Source organism: Ammospiza caudacuta, chromosome 7 (genome assembly GCF_027887145.1).
Source record: "Ammospiza caudacuta isolate bAmmCau1 chromosome 7, bAmmCau1.pri, whole genome shotgun sequence".
NCBI lineage: Eukaryota > Metazoa > Chordata > Aves > Passeriformes > Passerellidae > Ammospiza > Ammospiza caudacuta.
In genome coordinates this window covers 21,209,279-21,231,284 of record NC_080599.1, presented here as the reverse complement: position 1 = coordinate 21,231,284, position 22,006 = coordinate 21,209,279, and the positions used below count along the sequence as shown (strand labels likewise).

At 41.8% G+C, this 22,006-nt stretch overlaps 1 protein-coding gene across 1 annotated transcript in view; it reads left to right on the top strand.

Moving 5' to 3' along the window:
- Positions 1 to 2,825: 2,825 nt before the first annotated feature.
- Positions 2,826 to 22,006, top strand: part of CEP350 (centrosomal protein 350) — a 69,263-nt gene continuing 50,082 nt past the window's right edge. The window contains exons 1-8 of the mRNA XM_058808396.1: positions 2,826 to 2,941; positions 13,348 to 13,433; positions 15,048 to 15,091; positions 16,007 to 16,121; positions 16,737 to 16,869; positions 17,878 to 18,467; positions 18,958 to 19,068; positions 21,487 to 21,600. Coding sequence (XP_058664379.1) covers positions 13,361 to 13,433; positions 15,048 to 15,091; positions 16,007 to 16,121; positions 16,737 to 16,869; positions 17,878 to 18,467; positions 18,958 to 19,068; positions 21,487 to 21,600 — 1,180 coding nt within the window. The 5' untranslated portion in view covers positions 2,826 to 2,941; positions 13,348 to 13,360. The remainder of the gene's footprint in view (positions 2,942 to 13,347; positions 13,434 to 15,047; positions 15,092 to 16,006; positions 16,122 to 16,736; positions 16,870 to 17,877; positions 18,468 to 18,957; positions 19,069 to 21,486; positions 21,601 to 22,006) is intronic.

Below are 22,006 nucleotides of genomic sequence, written 5' to 3'. Positions count from 1 at the left end.
TATTTGTTTTGAACAAAAAGTCCAGATCAAACTGAATGCAAAGGGTAAGGTGAGTGCTCCATGTTAAGGTAGGTATAAAATTATTTGCTGTACAGGACACAGCTATATGCACCACCTGCAGTGCAAAGGCCAGCATGCTGTATTTGGGAAAAAGAATCTGATTTTGGAGGGGTGTAATGAAACATGAACAACTTGCCAGATTCTGTGTTAGGACCCTGTGGTACAGTTGGAAAACTGTGGGAAGAAATCTGAAATGATGCCTTTAATTCATAAGAGAACAATTTTTCATGCATTGTTTCTGCTGTCAGCTGGACTGCAAAGTTGTAGGAGTACAGAGCAGAGAGGGGGGGGGTGTCCTGTAATCCTCACAGCTGTCCTGTGTCCTGGTTTATTGTCAGCTCCTGACAGTTGGATTTATAATGGTGTGCCTGGAAAATCTCATTCCACGTCCAACAGGTGGAAGCACCCTTCCCCAAATTCCTCCATGGCTCTTGGGAGCCACGTCAGTCAGGGAAAGGGGGGAGGGAGTCTGGGGGCTCCGGGCTGCAGGAGCCAGCTGCCCCTTTCTAATTTTAGAAGGGGTGTGCAAGAACAGTGTGGAGTGGAAAACTTTCCAAACCTCTTTCTTAAAGCTGCAATGAGCGAGTGAGTGAAAGATGAGAATGTGGCTCTTTGCTTTTCCCTCACTGAGTGTCTCCATCCAGCACCAGGGCTGCTGTTCCCCACCGTGCTCTGCCCTGTAGGGAGCTCGTCCAGCTGCAGAGGGTTCCATCCCTGTCCTCCCACCTGGGGCTGTGTGCAGGTAAAAGCTTTTTTTTATTTCTGAATTCCACAAGGGGACTGCGTTTTCCACGAGAATGTCTTTTTCTTTCTCTCTCTCCTCGTGTTGGGTGTTTGGCCATCAGAGCTTTTCACTTCACTGCAAGGGAATCTTTGAAAGTGACAAAGATTCACTCTCAAACCAGTTAGGTTCCACTGGTAGGTACAGAGAACAAACAGGAGCAAAACCAGAATACAAACACTGCCTTTTAATTCCCTTTAAACAAAATGATTTCCATGTTTGAGAAAGTCCTAGTTTGCGTGGAGATGAGAAAGAAGGAGGAGCATGAAACTAGACTAACTGCTTCCAAGCAGAAAAGAGAAACTCTGTTTAAAAGCATAATTAAAGAGGCAGTACATTACAAAAGTGCTGAATAATTTAAATAGGCTGCCAGTCCAGCAATATTAAGCAGTAAATTTAAGCAAACACTATGTGATGATGGGGAATATAATAATATCATTTGCCCTAGTCTGCAATCAGGGCTCCCATAGATTGCATTAATATTGTTTTCATTGACTGAAATTGCCATTATTATTATTATTATTATTATTACTTTCAGTCTCCTGCTTTTGGGAGCAGCAAAGTTTGCTCTTTGAGAACTCAGGAGGGAATTTGGCACTACTTGCCACTCTTTCCCACCGGACCTGTGCTTGTCTTTCCATGTTCAGGTATTTTTTTCCCCTCAGCTGGCAAAATCAAAATAATTATAAAATAAATTTTAAAAGTGCCCAAGGAGCACTTTGACCATTTCCAGTCCAATTTGCACAGTGCTGGAAATAAAAATAATTTCCAAAGGTTTAACCACTGACATCTCGGGTTTACCTCTCCTTTCAAAGGAGGTATGTTTATGCAGGAAAATGTACTCTGTAATTAGCTTGTATATGCAAAAGACCCAAATTAAGGCTAAATGAGAATCCTGTAATTGAAATGTGATTAAATTCTGCATTGCCTAAACTTTATAGCTGAAATCTCTCAGTATTTAGGGTGTTTTCCTATGATGTTCTCATACTGGAATAACTTACATGCAAAGTGATGGCCATTTTCTAGAGGAGAGGCTATGTACAAATAGATTAATCCTTTCTAGTGAAGTAAAAAAAAAAAAAAAAAGGAAGAAAAAAATAAAGAAAAAAAATAGTTATCATGGTAGTTAACATGTTCCTTTAGTGTTTGGGGTTGATAACTCTCCACCCCCATGCTCCCCCAAGAAATTTGGCACCAAACAATCTCACTAATGACTGAAAACCAGACTGGGGAAGTTGTAGACAGGCCCTGAAGGGAGCATTCCCAAAATAACTGGAGGAAGAAATTCTTTTTTCCTATTCTAATAACTTTCTTTCTTCAGTGTAAATAATTTGCTAGCGCTGGATAATATCTTAGACCTATTTTTGAAGCGTGGGTGGTTTTAATGCATCTTCAGGGTGGAATCTATGCATTAGAAGTCAGTATACTAACAAATTCTTAATTCATGTTTATAATGAGTGATAAAAGTGAAATGAAGCCCGTGGAACTCAGTCATGTCTCTGAAGTTCTGCAAATGTTTATTTAAATTTAAATTTGGGAGAGTGTAATTGAAGACTCTTTCATTTCAAAAAAAAAAAAAAAAAAATTTCTAAAGATGAAGGCTATGAACACAAATGACTAAAAAGTGGTGCCCTAGTTTCGGCTGGAGCCGCTTCAGGAATGCCAGCATCAGCGCCGGGTTTAATTAGCACTGCCAAGTCCTGGCCTTGCACCAACACCCAGGGCCCTGCATAAGGAACGCGAGGGGACTGCCCCGGCAGGTCAGGCCTGTACAGCTGTGAGGGGAACAAGACAATCTCCGAGGGAAATCCCGGAGAAAGACGCAGGGCAGGGCGGCCGCGCCGCACCCAACATGGCGGCGGGCGCTGAGGGGGCCCGGCGGGCCGGCGCCATGCTGGGAAGGTCGGCGGCCGGCGGGCCGGTTCTCGCGAGAGTTCCCGATGCGCCGCCGCCGCCGCCGCTCCGTGTCAGTTGCGGGCCGGTAATGGCGGCGCTGAGCCGCCGCTGACGGGCCGCGCACCGGGCTCGGGCCGCCCTCCCTCCGCCCGCCCTCCGCGGGATGTGCCGCGACCTGCCGCCGGCGCAGCGGGCGTCCACCAGGTGAGGAGGCGGCGGGAGCGGCCCGCGCCGCCGCCCCAGGCCGCGCTCGGCCGGCGGTGCCGCCCCGCCGGGGCGTCGGGCGAGGTGGGGCCGGGGCGGGCCCGGCCCGAGGAGCTGCCGGCTGTCACTTGGCTCGGCCGCTGCGCCCGGCTCCGGCGTCTCCGCGGCATCCGCTTCACCCGTTAAGTCTCTTTCTTTTTCTAGTTTTAATTTGTTTTCCGCTGCTTGGCGTACCGGGGGATGGTGGGTGAACGGAGAAGATTGGGGTGCTCCGTTTCGCTGTTGTCTTTTCGCGTTGTGGGGGAAACCGGCGATCCCGGGTGTTTCCGTGGACAAACAGAACCACAGCCCGGGGTGGCCCCGCTGCCCTCGGAGCCGCCCCGAGCACCGGGAGGGCGCTTTTAAAGTTTAAATGTGCGCTCTGCTAAATGCGTGTGCCGTGCCAGGGCGTCCTGCCCCGGCATTGCGGCATCGCTCGGTGCGTGCCCGCTCAAAGTCCCGCTGACATCCCCGGCAGCATCTGCCCCGAGCGCTCTCGGACTCCATCGCTGCCATTCTCTGTGCCTCTCGGAGGCATGAAGGCTTCCAGACGGGTATGACTGGCTTGGTTTGTTGGTTTTGGGGTTTTTTTTTCCTGTGGATGCAGTTTTGGGTGGTGTATTGCCTGCTGTCGGTGTAGGTTTTGTGGAATCGTTAGGGCGGTCAGGCACTGGAATAGGTTGCCCAGGGAGGTGGTGGAGTTACCATCCTCAGAGGTGATCTTAAAGGTGCCTTCCAACCTTGACGATTTTCTGATTCTCTGATTGTTTGTGTCTCTGGGTGTAAGCTGTAGCTCAGCAGCTGAGCATCTCCTGGCACGTTGTGTAAGTTTGCAGGTAGAGGTTTATCTGTCAAATTCATTGTGTAGATGAGCAATCCACTGTCTTGAAATTGAAAATATAACACTTGACTGATCGGTTCTGGAGTGGGGGGGGGGGGGTGTCATCTTAAGCTGCTTCAACTGTTCTCCTGATTTGAAAACTCAAAGTACAGTCACCAAAAGTGTTTATGGATCAGACGTGTGGAGCTGTAAGTGATTCACAGCTTTGCATGCAAGTTCTCAGTATTCTGTCGGGCTGTCTGCGCCGACGGGATAAGTTTTGCTGTCTCTTCGCTATAGTTCTGGTTGCTGCAACAGTTTCATTAGGTAACGCTTGAGATAATTAGATACAACTGAGGGTGTGGCCACGTGAACACTGTAAACTGTCGAAGGCTTCGGTTTCTGTGAGTGACGCTATTTAAACAGAAGGTATCCTGCTCCCGCTGAGCAGAGCGACTTAATTTATGGAGTAATGGAACATTTCTGCAAGGGGCCAGGGCATCGTGGAAATCACCTGCATCCAAAGGAGTGTGGGCAGCATTTGGAGAGAGGTGATTGTGCCCCTCTGGTCCTCTCTCATGAAGCCTCACCTGGGGTGCTGTGTACAGCTCAGGTATCCCCAGTGTAGGAAGGACATGGAGCTGCTGGAGCAGGTCCAGGGGAGGCCACAAAGTTGGTAAGAGAACTGGAGCACCTCTCCTGTGAGGACAGGCTGAGAAGATTGCATGGAGACCTCACAGCATGCTCAGTGTCTCAAGGGACCTACAATGAAACCAGAGAGGGACTCTTTGTTGGGAACTGTGGAGGTAGGACAAGAGGGAATGGCTTCAAACTGAGACTGGGTTTAGCTTAGGCATTGGGAAGAAATTCTTCCCTGTGAGGGTGGTGAGGGGGCACAGAGCTCACAGAGCTGTGGCTGCCCCTTCTCTGGAAGTGTTCCAGGCTGGATTGGATGGGGCTCAGAGCAACCTGGGATAGCAGAACGTGTCCATGGGCAGGAGTTGGAGCTAAATGATCTTCAAAGTCCCTTCCAACCCAAAGCATTGTAGGATTCTGTGTTGCTGATTGGCATGGATCACCTTGCAGGCTGGCCAGGCTGGGTGTGGTGGTGACTGAGAGAAAGTGATTTTAAAATTATGAGCATCTCGTTTGCATGGGTTTGTTTTACTAAGCTTTGGTGCATAGCTCAGGTTTGAACACTGTCCTGATAAACCAGTCCCAATGTGGATCATGTCTTTTCTGTCTTGGAATAACTTTGTTGGCAATTTCTGTCACCCCAGCATAAGCATCCCTTAAATGGATAAGGATCTAATCTTGGAGTTGATACATCTGTACTGAAGGTTTTGTTCACTTGGATGTGATGAACTTGGTGTCTCCTTTCACCCCTCTACCAGACATACAGCTGCTTTCTGCTAAAAAGGTTTCCTTGTATCAAGCAGACTTGTGGATAAAGTCATTAATGGGTTTAGTCCCGTTGACTTTAAAGTGCTCAGACAAGGCTGCAGTGCTGTTAATGTGATTCCAGTTAGGTTTGAAATCAGGAGTGTCTGCACACAGCACTGGATCTATTCTGTATTACCTCTCTGGGAGGTGAGTGAAGCTGCACAACATAACATGAATGGTGTCATGTGCTGCTGTTGCTTCTTTCCTCCCACTTTGACTGTCCTGGCAGCAACCTGATAAACTGAAAGAAAAGTCACTATAAAACAAAAGTTATTATTTTACTGCCAGTTTAGTGAGTTGAACTGTGATGCAGTCAGGTGAGCATTGCATCTATGACAGAGTGACATGATTGCTAGAGAAGGTAGCAAGGAACATTTGGATTCCTTCATCACTGTGGAGCTGCTAAATCTGCTCAACTCCATCTTGAAAACTGACATCAGAGAGCCACCTTTTTATCAGTGCAGCAGAAATGTTTAACTCTGCTATTGGTGTACTGAAACTAATTCATGCTATTCAAATCAATGTGAGTGTTAATAGAAGATCAGGTGTAGTGATACAGTAATGAAAACAGAAGGACTTTGGTGGTTGAGTGCAGAAAGAAAACTTTCCCAGTGCAGTCAATATATTAGGCATGTGGCTGGATTACACCAGAAGTGTAAAATTCATCCATAGATGTAAGTGCTTGGAAGATAGATGTGTATCATTGTGCTAATGATATAATAGGCTTTAATGGACTGCTCCATTGAGAATAAAATTACTTGTATGCCTAAGTGTGAAACCTTTGTCAATATGCTAGAGAAAGAATAGAGCAAATAAATGAACTAATCAATTATACCAGGTCAATTGAAACTTAGTGAATGCTAACAGAAATTCTGGCTGGTTTAGCTTCCAAAGAGCACTTCTCAGTGATGGCAGTATTTCTCACTAAGTCACATCCATGGCAATGCACCAGGTGGAGTTCTCAAACTGAAACAGAAAAACTTTGAAAGGGATGGTGTTATTTAAAGATGAGAAAATATCTTATTGCTACATTTAGCTAGATCAAGAAAAAGTCCTTTAGCAGAGTCCTGGTATCTGCCTTTGTAATGCCAGGTCAGAAACAGAACTGGTGGTCACTGTTCAGCTTGTTGGGAGGTTTTTGTGTTTGGGCTGTTCTGACTCCTTGTTTTGTTTCTGAGGCACTTCTTAGATGCTCCTTCTGAGTGCAGTTCTGAGCAGAGGCATCAAAGGTGAGAAAGTGGCATTTGGAACATTTTCCCTGAAGTTTTCATGCACTTTGCTTTGAAAGGAAATAGCAATCATGCTGCAGTTGACACAGCTGCAGGTGAGGTTGCTTCTGTGCTCATGGTTCTGTTGAGGCATTGAAAGCTGCTGTCCTCAAAATTGGTCTGGTTCTTGTACCTGGCTGAGGGCATTGCCTGTGAGTTCTAAGAAGGCTCCTTCACAGTGGGGTGTTCCTTGTGAGATGAGACAGAGCTTGAAGAATTTGAGCATATTCTGCAGAATGCATTTATTATGGGCTGCAAGAATTGAAATCTTCTAATGTGCAGTTTCTGCTAACTGGAGGTGGAACGAGTGAACAAAGTCTGGTTTTAAAGGCTGAGGAAGGAAAATGCAGGAGTACTTTACTGGTTCTAGGAACTGAGGTATTTTCTTCTCTGTCATAAATGCCAAGATCCTTGAAGTCAAAGAAAATACAGAACTTGTGAATGGATAGGCAAAGCCTTGTGTGCACCTCCTTAATAAATGGATGCATTCTCTGTGCCTTTGTACTCTGATTTCTTCGTGAACAATGAATCAAGTTACACTAGCTGTCACAACATTCATTTCAATAGATTTCCTCAGAGAACCTCCTGGCACGTGGTGCAGCAGAGGAAGACATTCCATTTCAGTAGAACCACTGGTCCCTTTTTAGGGCCAGCTTTATTTTTTTATCACTTCTTCATCACTTTTGCAAGTTGCCATGTCTTTTCATAGCAAAAGAATGTGGTAAATGTCCATTCTCATACAGTTGGAAAGAATCAGATCCAGAAATGTTTCATTTATAGAGAAATCTTCACTATAGTTTGGATGCAGATTTAGTAGCTGACTAGTGCCAATGATTTAATCATAGAACTCAGGAAGCATATTTGTATTTTCTACAGGGTTTTTTTGACATTTGATGGATGTGTGTTTATATCATTTATCTTCCTGGTTAAAAGCTAGAGGTAGTGACACATGCTTTGCAATTTTTAAGTGCTCTTCTCTCTGCAAGTGTGTGGTGTATCTTGATTGCTCTTTTTTTGTACTGCCTTAGTATCCTTAAAGTTTTCTTGTTATCTAGCTTAAGACAGATCAAATTTTATTTCATTTATTTTAGTTATGAAGCTTTTGTTTTGTTTTAATTATTTTCCAAAGTAATGATATTTGGAATGTGAGTTCTTCTGGTATATATACTGCTTGTATTACAAGACAAAATATTGGATATTATTTAAAATTAGATCACTCAGAGCAGCTCCTTGGGCATTGCATTAGAAAGCTTATTGTATAAATGAGCATTGGGAGAAGGTGGAGGGAAGACCTGCCTCATTCTGCAGTGCCAGCTGTAGATTCTGGAGATGTGGAGCTTTTTGGACAAACATGTCATGGGTTTGTTTGTTGTGCTGGAATTTGTCCTCAGTCCTGAGGAAGGTCAGTACATTGCCTGCATCTGATAGTGTTGAAAGGCAAAGTTTGCTCAAAATATGCTCTGGCCAAAGGAAGAATATGTCACTCTTGTACCAAAAAACATTTTTAAAGCCCATATACATCACCAAAACAAGTCTTAGAACAATGTGTTATGGATATTTTTAGCTCTCATTTAAGTGAGATAATGCAGTTTGGTAAGGGCTTGGATTCAGGAAAAACGAGTAGGTTAATGTTATTTTTATTCTAGACTCAAGCATATCATAATAAATTGTATTTTGTGGTATTTGAGAAGACACAGAAAGTGTTCCTGGCATCTTTAAATATAATTTCCATCACTTTCAGTGGACTGGCTCAGCAAAACAATTTGCTCAGCTGGGTCTGCCTGTGCCTGTCCACCTTTGTCTGTTCCTGCCAGCAGTGCAGAGCTTTAGCTGCACAGACAGGAGTTCCAGAGGGTCCTTTAAGATTCAAAAGTCACCTTTGTATTTATTCACGGAAACTTAAAATGCTTTTGCAAACAGTAGAAAATAATGATTTGTGTCTGTGCCCGTTTCCTGCGCAGACAAGTGGCACTGTGTGAGGTGTGGGGGCACTGGGACACCCTGGTCCTTGAGCTCCAGTGCTGTCTGCACTGGGAATGAGGGAATGAATGGTTCTTGCTTTGCCCAGTCCCACTGTTCTCCTCAAGGCAAAGGCGAGAGCAGCTTCACACATTTGCTCCTGGGGAGCAGCAGCCAGGACTGAGACTGATCCCACTGTTCACCCGTGTTTCCATCCCTTCTCGTTCTTGCATGGAGGGTGTTGTTTACAGTATGACATGGTATATGTTTTTTATAAAACAAAAAACCAGGCAGAATCCTTTGAGCCTGTACCAGGCTCCCTGTTCACTTTGCTTTACCACATAAGCCCATTGACTTTCTGCCTGCATCAGGCAAAGAGACACCCAGGCATAAAGAAAGGAAAAGATTGCTTCTTTTATTGGCATTGGTGCATTATTTTTGCTTAAACTGCATGAAATGTTGTCCTTGTGCACTGTGTACCCAGTTTGTAGCAAAATCTGTCACTATGTGGATAAAACATTTGAGAATATCCCATAGAAGTCAATGTTAATAACTTGTTTCATTCCATACTCATAGCAAACTTTCTTATTTCCTTTTGTGGTATCCCTTTCATTTAGTATCCCTTGTGTTTTTATAAGAAACAAAGTCTTGAGGAACACTGTTCCCTGTGCATACTTGGTTTTTTTCCCCCCCATAACCACAAAATGTTAGTGAAAACAGCAGTGGGTGATCTCTTGCTCACATTGTCTTCCTTCTCTGAATCTGCACAATTCAGTTTCCTCTCCTGTTTCCTCTCCTGTTCCCTTGATTCAGTGCCATGACTTATGAGTTTCCTCTTTCTTTTTCTTACCAAGTCTGTGCTACTAAGGAAATAAAAACCTTACCAAGGATCTTTGAGAAACTTCACAATTGGACCAATACACAAGCTGCTTTTCTTCCTTTTTGCTGCTCTCTGTGCCAGTTCTTTAAAAGTTCATTGCATTTCTCTCACCTTCCTAGCTTTCTCATTCTCTTCCATTTTATATCCTGCTTCTCTCCCAGTTTTCTTTCTCTTTTTCCAGTCTCGTTTTTAAACTCTTCACATTTTTGTGTATCTTTGCTAAGCATATTATGCTTTCATATTTCCCACTCTTTTTTAAATGTTGTGCTGTTAACTATGTTGCCCCCTTGATTTGCTGTCTGTTGTACCTTTCAGTGCCATCCTTGGTATGTTTAGTATTAAATGTGTGGGTTTCTCATGTTCCTTTCTTACGTGACAGTGGTTTTCTCTTTGTTTTCATTTCCTCCTTTCTGGTGCTTTCTCATGCATTTTGTGATCTGTCAGTTCTCTTCAGTGTCTTCTTGTAGGAGCAGTGTTTGTAGAGGAGAGAGTGGTTGTCAGGTCCTGTATCCATCCCCCCATGCAGTTTCTTCCAGGAGTTTGGAGTATATTGTTTCCTGTTGTGTTTCCTCTTAGGGCCTCATCTGTAGCAGTTCTGCTGTGCCTTCTCTTGTGTACTTTTATTTATTTTTTGGGCATGTGAATAAAGAATGAGATGGGCACTTGATGTGGGGTTGAAACATCAGAACACAAGGGTGTTTGTATCTTAATCACTCCCCCAAGGAGGGGCTTGGCAAGGCAGCCCTGACTGGATCTGTGTGGGATATCTGTGTCTCCCAGGGAGCAATCCCATAACCATCAGATTAGTTTTATTGGTTCTGCAGTCTTCCACCTTTTTTCCAACAATCTTAAGATTCTCAAAGCCTTATGCAGCCTGCAGATAACCTTGTGCCATCAGTGCTGTCTTCTCAGAAGTTCTTTGGTGTTTCATCTTTTGAGCTCAGTCTCTGTTTAAGGTCAGCATTAAATAGAGATGGTGATTTACTTTAGCAGAACAAGATCTCTTTGAAGCAGTCATTTCAGAATTATTTTAGTTTTTTATGCATTTTTTCTAAAAGTTATTCATGGGACTTCAAGACAACTTCTGTATTGATGGAAAATATATCATTTTTTTGCTTAGTATTATTCTCTGATCAATATTCATTTCAATGTATTTTAGTGTTTGACTGGTCTATTACCCTGCATGCAAGTCCTATAAACAAATATGGTAACTGTTTGGATTTGTTTTTTATTCCCCATCCTTTTTTGTACTCTTGGTAACATTAAAGAATCTTCTCTGTCTGGTTGAACTTTATGCACAGGCAGGGTATTTCATTGTAAAAGTATTTGGTTTGTTGTTTTTGTTTTTTTTTTTAATAGAGTGCTGCTTATTCATGTCAGCTGTAGCAGTAGAGAGAAGGTATTTTAGAAGGAATTCAAAGTTTATGGGAATCAACATAATTTATTTGTATGTAGGTTTTGAAAAGCTCATAAATTTCTCCCACCATTCCAAAGGCTTGGGAGAGGGATACCTAAACCCCAAACCCTCAGAGTTATGATTACATCAGGAGTGAAAAATTCTGCAGTGTTGCCTTCCTGAAACTGTAGACAGCTCCAGAGTGCTGGGTTCTGACGTGGCTCCTGTTTGAATCAGCAGCAGCCTGGGATGAGCAGAGCTGCTCAGTGAATCTCAGGGGCTGCTCTGAAGCCAGAGAGGCTCAAACTTTACACCTGGAGCTGCTACTGCAGCTGTGCCTTAGGATGAGTACAAAAAGATGCTTTCTGATTTCTCCCCAGCTTGGAGGAGAGCTTGAATGGCCTTTTCCTGAGGGGCACTGGAGACTTTTGAAGGTTTGAGATGGAATTACTGACCACTGGTGATCCTCAGCACACACTGTGGGAATAACTCAGTGTCTCTCACGCTGTGTGTGGGGTGCACTATATGAGGTGTTCTCTAAAGTGTTTCACTGTCTGAATGAGTTCTGTTCAGCTCAGGTAAAGCACTGGCAGCTTAGAGTGTCAAGATAGAAGCTATTAAGCAATTTCAGATTGTTTAATCTGGTACTTTTCATATGGATACACAGAGTGTGTTACAATTCTATATCTGCAGTTTTTAGTGTCAGGATGAAAGCTATTAACAAGCAATTTCAGATTGTTTAATCTGGTACTTCTCATATAGATACATGGAGTGTATGCAATTCTACATTTGCATGGCTTCCTAAAATAAACTGTATATATTTGTGCATGTAAAATAAAAAGAACAATTATAGTCCCTGATTAAGTTTTCTTATCTATACTAATAATTCTAATGATAAGAATAAATCCCAAGCAATTACATGAAGATGGATACTTAATCCTTTAATAGATGTTTGCTTGTCCAGAAGTCATCCAATTAAATTTACATATGGAGTAGGTTTTGTTACATGAGTGTTTGGCCAGAAACTGATACTGCTATGATACAGTATTTTCAGCGGTTCTCTATGGAAAATTCCCTCATTTTTATTAATATTTATTTTCTACATTTCTAGCCCAACAGCTCTTTTCCTCAGTGATGGAGAGGATCAGCTGGATGATTTCCAGGGCAGGGCAGTGCTGTGATTTACAGCAGGAATGATGTGAGGCACAAAGTGCTGTTCTGCATGAATGAGCTCTTCAGCACCTGTCCTGGAAGCAGAATTTTCTAACTACACTTGGCTTAATGCCCATAGCTATTGGATACTTAAAAACTAACACACCCACCTTCCTTTCTAGAATTTCTGAATTATTGTGGACTTGTGTTTCTGTACCTACATATATAAGCTTACATGCCTTTTCCTTACTCTTTCAAACACTTACTTGAACTCATCAAAGAAAGTCACAACTAAAGTTCTTTTGAAGACCTGTGTTCTTATTATTGATAGTTTTTCCTGGGGCATAGAGGAATTTTTTGAGATAACTTACTGCTATAAATACAGGATTTATGACTAAATGTGAGACCAAACTTTACTGCTGGTCACTGTGAGTATCCTTAAAACCATATTTGATAAAAGTCCTTGTCACAAAATATATGGACAAAAATCTGTTTCAGGAAGTAGTAGATAGTGTTAATTTTGGTCTGCTTTTACCAGCAGATTGATTTTTATATTTGATTGCCTTTTTTTGTGTGGCACACAGTGTAGGGAAGTAAGAGCAAAAGAAATTTTCAGTAATTAAAAAATAAGGAAAATTACATCTGGGGGTTTGTGAAAGGAGAGGAAAATGTGCTTTTATGACTCCTTCAGAGGTCTAGAACTTCCTGTGGAATTCTGTGGTCACCTGATTGTTTCTTTCCATAACAGAAGTGTTGTCAGTGTGTTATGAAGACAGCTCAGTAAGCATGTCTAGGTTCTTTTTTTGTTGTTTGGGGTTTTTTTCCTTTTTTCCTTTATAAAAACTGCTTTGGTGATAGTGGCGGGGAGTTCACACTAATTTTAGATTCACTGTGAGTCTTAACTTCAAAGTTCACAGGAAAGCAATGGTGGCACCAGCCTTGTCTTTTTTTCCTGGCTGTGGTGTCCTGCCATGCAGTTTTGCTGTCCCTTTTCCTTTTCCAGAGGCTGGTGACACATTCATTCTGTCACTGGTGGAGCTGGGGATTTTCCCCAAGCATTTCTAGGTTCAAGCCATGTGGTGCTGTCTCTGTTAGGCCTGTGTGTGCACTGTTCCAGTGTGGAATTCTTCAGGCTTGCTGCAATACTTGTTACCCTGATCTAAATTGCATCGACCTCTGGGCCTCCTTTTATCAAGTTAATGTTGCTTGATGACAGAGAACAAAATCAAACCCTTCTTTATCCATGGAATTAGGTGGTTTCTGCAGGAAGCTGTGACCACATCTGTGATTTCATGCTGATTATCTGACCTTGTTCATGATGAAGGTTTGAAGTCATCAGATGAGGTAGACATTCATCATAATGATCAAGGTTATGTTCTCTTTAGACCAAGACAGATTAGTTTTTACTTTATATCTCTTTGATTCTTACAGGACTCTTTCTTTTTTTAGGTAAATTGACACAATGTGGAGCAGCAAGTCTAATGAGGTGCCTCTACAAAATCCAAGGCATAACCAAAGCAAGGATTCTACCAGAGGTGAGGCTTTTCTCTTTTGCTGCCTTGTTTTGGGAGATATTTTGTCATGAGTTGTTTAAAACTTTGGGGAATTGCTCCAGAAAGCATTCTCCTGCCTCAGTTTGGGAGTAAGAGCGTGTGTTCTGTGGCTTCCTTTTTGCAGATAGCAGTTTTGTACTCTGATCTCTGGAGTATTTGCTGATCTGCATTAGCACTTGCCAGCCTGGGATATGGTTGCCAAGATGGTGCAGAGACAGATTTTTTTTTAAGTGCTGGAGAGGAGGAGCAGTGCAGGAGCAGAAATTGGGAACTCTTGGCTCTTGAAGGAAGTGAGGGAGAGCCTCTGACAGTTGCTCAGTTCCAGAGTGGTGAACACACTTGAAAAGCAGCAGTGCATCTCTGCTTGGATGACTTTTACAGCACTTTTGTCTCCCTTAGTTGGAGAAATTGTTTAGCTTTTTACTGTTATGATTACTCTAATTTAGGAAGGGAGGGGGCAGAAACATTTTAACATGACAATACTTCCCTGACAAATCTTCCCAGAAAGGAAGAAAGGTCTTGTCTGTAGAGCAGCTGAGTCATGTGCTAAGCTTGTGGTTTGAAATCAATCATATGATCTCCAGTGTGGCAAAACTGGACTCCAGAAGTTGTTTTGAAAGCAGAGAAATATTATTATTTTATCTGTAAGAGAACATTATTGCTGATTATTTCCTGTGGTATATCCAGTTTCTGTTAAAATTGCCTCCTTTTTGAAGCTGTACTGTTCTGTGGACAAGAAGCACCATCTCTAGAAGTCAAAGCCAAGTTGTTTCTGTGCTGCTTCCCTAACCCTTGTCCTTTGTGTTGTTGTGTTTTGCCTGAAATGAAATTGGCAGGTTTTTATTATGAGGAAGAGATTATTTCTTTCAGCTGTTACTACTACTCTCCATGGTTCTGACATGAGGTTGTTGTGTTTTATAAACCATTAGATTGTAAGAGCCATTAGGACACAAAAGAGGGGAACTGAGGAAGTAAATATTTATAGAGGAAAACACTACTACATCCTCCTGAGCTCAATTGCTTATGGAGTAGGTGCTGTCTGTTTAGATTACAAGGCTTGGGTTAGTACCCCCTGCTTGTTCATAAACATTATTTCTGTTTTGTTTGTAGGAGGTACAGTTCAGAAAGATTTCTGTTCATAATTCTGCCCTTTGGAGCTTGGGTTTTGAGTAGAGTCTTTCAGTGACCATGTATTCATGCTTAGTTTACTGAAGAAGAAAATGGAAAGGGGAAAAAAAAAGGTAGTTAAACTGTAGTATAATAGAAAAATACAAAGTATTTATGTTGGGGTAGATAACCAGCTTCATTTTATCTTCTAAACATCCTCTATTATATGTGGTGGATTTGATTTCAGGGGTTGAATAGCACTCAACCTAACTTAGTAAACTCATAATATATTACATTAAATGCTTTATAGCTTTGCTAAGATGAGCCTTGACTGATAACAGTCTTTCATGGAGGAGATTTACAGGTGGGAACTGTGTTGTGAAAATAACTTGATTAGCAAGAGAATTAAAATTGTTTTGAGGCAACATTTTATTTCATTGTTTTTCATGTACTAATGAGAAATTAATTTCTTTGTTTCTGCCCTGGAAGATCTAACTGCAGCATGGGCTTCTATTTCTCAGACTAAGGCTGCTGTAAGTACTTTTTTTACTTTCTTTTTTGTTCCTTTGGGATTGTTTAGTTTGGTTTTTTTTTTTACTCATTTTCAAATCAGTTAGTGGCTCCAAAAGCTTTTACCAAAATATTTTCCTCAGTGATTGTCTCTTCAACAAGCTGTGAATAGCACAAAGCCATTGGAGTATGTAAATGTTGAACATTGCTTTATCTTGGAAAGTTTTCTGCACACAAGGAGAAGCTTTTGCCACAGCAAGCTTAATACCTTTTTGTTTAACTAAGTGGGGATGTCACTTTTTTCTGAAAACTTGGGAAAATACCTCTCCTCTGCTTACTCAAACCAGTCAGAAACTGGGACAACACCAGTATATTTAATAATTTTCCATTCTGAGCATTGCAGTTGCTGTATTTCTGTGGGAATTAACTTAGGTGCATAAGATGATGTAGTAGTGTCTAAAACCTGGCTTCAGTGAGGCCAAGCAGTTTGGGTTTGCAGGGAATTCAGCTCTTTCCCATAGCCATGTCCCTCTTTTTTCTCAGTAGCTGAGCATCAGTTTGGGGTTTTACATGTGGAATTTTTATCATGCTCCATTTATAAGGGAGTATTACAGAATTTTTTCCAAGTGGAATTAATATTTTATTCAGGCCAAGCATTAAGTCTCTGAATGGCATGTCATTAATTTTTTCAAAACAGCCTATTTAAGGGAGCAAAACTATGCAACAAAACCTAATTTAGATAATCTCATTAAACAAAACTTAATAGTAGTTTCTGGCCATAAGACCATACAGTTTTGCAATGTCAGCCTTGTGAAGTTGCTCTTGCCTGCAATTTGACTCGTTGTGAAAAAGGAAAAACTTGTCGTGTTCGGGGGAAATAAAAATATAGCTTAAAAATAAAAAACAGTGTTTTAATTTGCATTATCTTCCAATTCTAGCTACGTCATATAGAGAACAAATTGGAAATAGCTCCCACCAGCACGGCTGTGTTTGATTCAGTCATGGATGCCAAGAAGCCCTCTGCTAGTGCCAGCAGGAAGAGCAGCAGGAAGGGTATGTATTATTGAGGAGAGAACGTGTAAGGCAGCATAAAGCCACTGCATTCTGGGAAAGCTTGGCTTCTCCCTGCCCCCAGCTTCTCTCCTGCCTGTGGTCTTTATTCCTGAAACTCTAATTGCCCAGAGGAAACTGATGTTTCCTTCCCTGAGCTTAGGAAGGTGAGTGTTCTATCCCAGTCTTTTGGTTAGAGGGGGTGACAGGACTTGCCCCACGCAGTGCTTATCCCACTGTGACAGGAAATTTGCTAAATCTGATGCTTCTGTTATCTGACTGAAGGAGAGCATTTGCTTATAGGAAATAAGCCCTCGTTTTATATCCTAAGAGCATTCTGGTAGTGTGCTACTGAAGAACAGACAGATCGACCTCTAGTGGCAACACAGCCAACTTCACAGATTTAATTACTCATAATTAATCTTTAAGCATTATTATCTCTCTTTAAGTATGGTCATTTTTTCAAGCACTTACTGCTTTGTTCCTGGTTGTTGAAATCAGCTTGTTGAAAGAGAGAGCTGCTCAAACCCAAGAATGACTATGGCAGTGATTCAGCCCCAGGAGCTTTCTGTTTCTGGAGAGGTGGATACATAGAGCATTCTTTGTTTTCTGCTTCAGGTTCCAGGTCCTCCAGCCAAAATAAATCAAGCAAGGAGAAGTCCTCACGCAGCCCTCTTCGAGCAACCACTCTGGAGAGCAATGTGAAAAAATGCAGTCGTGTGGAATTCCGTGAGCCATTGGCTTCCTACAGGTCGGTGCTGGGACAGCTGACTATTGAAGAAAAACATGCTGAGATTAGATTTAAGCTAGCAGTGGTGTTTCTGACACCTCCTCAAAAAAATTGGTTTGCTTCCTTCCATCACCTACCCACGTGACAGCGTGTGTTGTTGGACTTTTTTAGTAAATATTACAAATTTATTTTTTATTTAGTGAATATGAGTTTAAAGTCAACTGTTTTGAAATGGGGCTGGATCATCAAGTGGTATGGCTGTGGCATTAGTACCTGATGGGTTTGACAGGTATTTAGTTTCAGTAATAAGAACCAAGAAGACTGTTTCCTTATGCTTTTCCAGCTTTGTTTCATTAGTTCTTCAGCATATGTTCCCAAATGTGTTACCAAGACAGTGTGGAGTAAGAGTAGTAGTAGTAGTACTAGAGCTAGTACTAAAGTCACATTTTTGTGAATGTGAGAAACTCCTATAAGAACAGCTTCTCATGGAACAAAAGTGGTACAGAACACAGAAGGGGCCATAGGACATGATTATTATCCTGACATCTAAGTTTTGGTCTTTTTTTCCATTACTTGAGTCAGCTGTGAGGTGGTCCTCCTTCTTGCATGTGACAGGGGTTAATTGACGCCTGATTTGAGTCAATTTTGTTAATTGAATAGCTCATGTACTAATTATGCTTAAGTCTATACTTGTTATTTAAGGCTTTTCTCTTTTGAATTGAAGGGTGACATTACTGCTTGCTGATTTCCTTCAACATTATATATAGTTCTTTTCAGACCGAGAGTGCAACAAATGAAATTTTGAACAGAAGTCTCTCTCTGTTTGATCAGACTCACACTATTAAATATAAGGAGGTCAGACTTTAAAAGAACTTGCCTTTAAGTGGAGCCAGGGTAGAGGAAATCATTCATTTAGTTGATGAATGTGCTGATTGCTGAGTTTGAGGGTCCTACATTTGTGTTTCTGACGGTGAGTTTTCCCCCCTTGTGTTACATCAGGGATTTATATAGTTCTCTGTCTTACCACAGTTCTAGCCAGCTTGAGGCCAAGCAGCTGCTGTCGTGTTTGGAGCTGAGTGAAGCAGAAGGGAAGAGTGAACTCCCAGCCTGTGTGGCACACGAGCAAGACCAGCAGGATTGGCACAGCAGAGCCTTTGACAGCCGCGTCCCTTATGCTGCAGACGAGGAGACCATCGTGAGGTACCTCAATGACCGACCCACAGTCAATGCCTTGCAGAGTAATGAGCCTTTTCCCAGGCTGGCAGCACTGTCAAGACTGGAAGAAGAAAAAACCAGTGGCTCCAGGGGAGATGAGAGTAGCACTAGAGCTTCTCAGAGTACCACATCCCAGGACAGTGAACTGAAAGTGTCTTCCCCTTCTGCCTCGAGTATTTGCAGCGCTCACAGGCTGGAAATCCTCAAGCAGCGGCAGCACGATGCCAAGCTGGAGAAGCTGAAGGAGAGGATCCGAAAGCAGTGGGAGCATTCTGAGGAGCTCAGTGGCAGAGGGCAGCACTTGGGCTATGCTGAGCAGCCTGTCATGGTCACTAACGTGGAGAGCACGGTGACTCCCAAGGTCAGGAAGGTGACAGCTGTGCCTGCTGCTCCATCTTATAGAGGTATGGAGGTGCAGATCCCCTCCCTGATGGGTGTACAGGGTGAGAGAGCAGAGCTCAATCCGCTGAGCAGTGCTTCAAATCATGGACCCTCTCTCTGGGCAATTTGGGGGTGCATGGTTTGATCACAAGTAAAAAGAAATTCTTGCTAAATTACAGAAGTGTGAATTCCTTTGGAATTTTCCTGTCTCTTATTAGAATTACTATAAAAAGAAGCTTGCTGTATTGGGGTTTGGGTTGATTGCAATATTTTTTTATTTTCTCAGAGCTTATTGAAAAAACCTTTCACAATTTTAATAATCTTTTCCTCACCAATTCTGCTGTTCTTCAACTGCGAGCAAGTGGCAGACTGGTATATTGCTTTCTTCTAATTTAACTTTAGATATTCACACAGTTACTTTTTTACTTGGCAGTTTCCCATCCTTTCCACTCTAACAAAGCTGTATTTACATTTTATGGAGTTATTTTCAACTCTTGAATCTTTTCCTTTCAGGTTTCAATCCTGCTGAAACAAGGATTCGCACTCCAGATGGAAAGATCTGGCATGCAGACGAGTTTCGTATTGGTCGGGAGCTTTACAGAGATATTGCACTCCAGTTAAAAGGTGAGCCACAAGCAGAATTGATTAAGCCACAAAACTTTCTCTAAGAGGCAGAGAAATAGATTTTGTACAAGTCTACAAAGTCATGGGAACAAAAAATTGAAGGAATGGGTGTTGAATATATTGTAATTCTCTCCACGGGAGGAATAATTTACTGAACACTAAAACAACAACGAAATTAGTCCTTCTCCCAGTTCTCTCATTCAAATACTTCTAATAAAAGAACAGTTCCAGAAAGAATGCCAAGTAATGGCATCTCTTTGAAACAGGAAAAAAGAAGACTCTCCATTAGAATAACTTTTGTTTAATTTTGTTGCTTTTTTATACATGTTTGCATGAGTGAGTACAATTTCCTGATTAAAAGGACAAAACCCACTTTTGGTTTCTGTTCTCAAATGTACTGCTCCAAGACACAATCTTTATTCATCTTCCACTCTGAAAAACTGCAGTAGCATTGGCAGCTCTTCTCTTTGCTGAGCTGGAGTAGGATGCCCAAGTGTGCTTTTTTAATTTGCTAGGCTGGTTATAGTGAAGTGCTGTAAGCTTGAATTGCCTCTGACTGATTGAGCTGGGAGAGGGGAAGAGATCAGGTGAATAAAATGGGTGGGAATGGAAAATAAAAACCCCAGAAAACCTCTGTTTTTGGAGTAAGAGCTTACTTATTAAGAATAACTTTTCTCTTTGCTCAAAACATTTAAGACTGAAGGAAAATGTGTTGGGATTTAAATCTGTAGGTATCTGTGTAGTAATAAACCAATTTGTCTTTTTTCCTTGTACAACTCGGTAAGTTACCAAGGACTTTTTATGGAATCACTCATAAAAAATACTTCAGAAAGATGAGATGCTCCTTTCCAGTAAAATTATTTTGCAAGTATTTTTTGCACTGTTCATATCAGTCTGTGAAATTAATGCCAAATTTCCACAGACTTTTAATCTACACTAGCATTTTTATTTTAATTTTGGCAAGCATAGCAAGCAGTTTGTAGAAATTCAAGGGGTTTTTTTAAGCTTTGTTGAAGAGATCCAATTAAAAGGCATTTGGATCATGTGTCCAGTGCCTACAAAAGAAAGGAGCTGTGTGTGTGTTGATCCACACTTCTGTCCTGATGCCATGTGTAGAACAGCTGTTGTGGAACGTGTCTCCTTTCTGAGCTGAAAAGATTATACTGAATATCTGATTGCTAGTAAACAAATGCTGGTGCTACACATAATATGTACTGTAAATGTATTTTTAGGTTGTCAGATTATCTACCCATGTGTTACTTCTGTATTAAATTTACACCATGTGGTGTTTTGGGTGTGTACAGTCAGTTGTATCAGAACTGTTCTTTGCTCTCTAGTGCTGAAATAATCTCTTATATCTGTAATATCTACTCTTCTTTCCAACAAAAAGATTTTTATGTATAAGCATAGACCATACAAAATGTCTTCATCTTTGTATAGCAGTTAGGCTAAAGGATATTGTATGGACCCCAAGTTTCCAGTAATTTTGTCTTAAAGATGTTCAGGATTTGCCATAGTAGAACAAAATTGCTGTAATAGGAGCAGGATGGGAAGCAGCCTGTGCTTTCCTGGAGTCAGGAAAGGGCTGTTTGTTGCTAAAAGAGGTGAGGAGGATGTTAACTTTCTGCAAATGCAATCACCGAGGCTTGTGGTACTCAGTGCATTGATTGTCTTACCTGCTCTTGTTATCAGCCTTAAAGGCAGCTAGAAAATTTGTGAGGAAAGGGTGGGTGTTAAGAGTGAGAAAGACACTGAAAATTCCATTCTTACATCTTTGAAATATGACCTCCTGTTCTACCTCTGATGCTTCCTATGGACATCCATCAGAGAGTGGATTCACATGAAATTAGGGGCTGTAAATGTTTACATTGGCATCTAAATAAAGCTTATCATCTGTCCATAGAAGGGGTTGCATCCTGATTTTTTTAGGTTATCTGATCCCATTTTTAATGAGGAGGAACCAAAAACAGTGGGAACAGTGGCCACAGAGTTCCTGATGTGCTGAATGTGCTGTCATGCATTAATGTGGGAGCAGCAGCCCTTGAGTTCAGGAACTACATGCCCTTGTGGAATATTAGAGCAGTAAAATGTGGTATCTGTAGCAGAAGAGAACCAACAACTGTTTAGTGTAAACTGACAACATTTCTTTTAGAACTGAAAACTAACTTTGTAAATATCTCTATGGCCTTGCTGTGGCTTCACTGCCTTCCAGGGCATAGGTAAACAGACCTTGATTCAAAATTCTGTGAGGATTTTAAAGTGCTGGACTGGAAGTCATCAATCTGGGTGCATAATCTGGGAAAGTCAATGAATTCTTTTGTGTTTCTCTGAGTTCTGGTTTTTCAAATGCTGAAGCAAGCTTGTTATTCTATGTTCTCCCCTGTGGGATATCACTTAACAGCTTTTGTTTGTTTTTAGAGGATGCAACAGTGAAAGGAAAATCTAGTGAGCGAAACAAAGAGAAGAAATCTACAAGACCAGTGCGGAAAGTGCAAAAACTGACACGATCGTCAAGTCCAGAGTCCAAACAAGGTGACTATTTCTGCTGCTGAGGGAGGATTGTTACATGTCCTTCAGAGATAAGTTTTGTCTCAAGAAAAAAAAGTGTATTCCTTTAAAAGCCTTCTTAGATGTGCAACAGTGCTGTTGTAGTGATTTTGTACACTGTGCTGCATTGGGGGTTGTGTGTGGGTTTGTTGTTGGCACTTTTTTTGTGGTTTATTTTAATTTTTTGCCTTTCCACTTGCTGTGTGCACCTTGAGGAAACTGCTGCAGAGTGTGAGTTCTTATGGGGAGAAGTATCCTCAGGTATCTGTCAGGGTTATGTAGACAAAAAGAAGCAGTAGCTCTGCTCTGGATCCTGTCTCTGTTTGGGCTGTGATGAAGCTGGTTAAAGCCTGACCCATGGCTCATGGCTAAAATCAGTGCCAGTGGGACT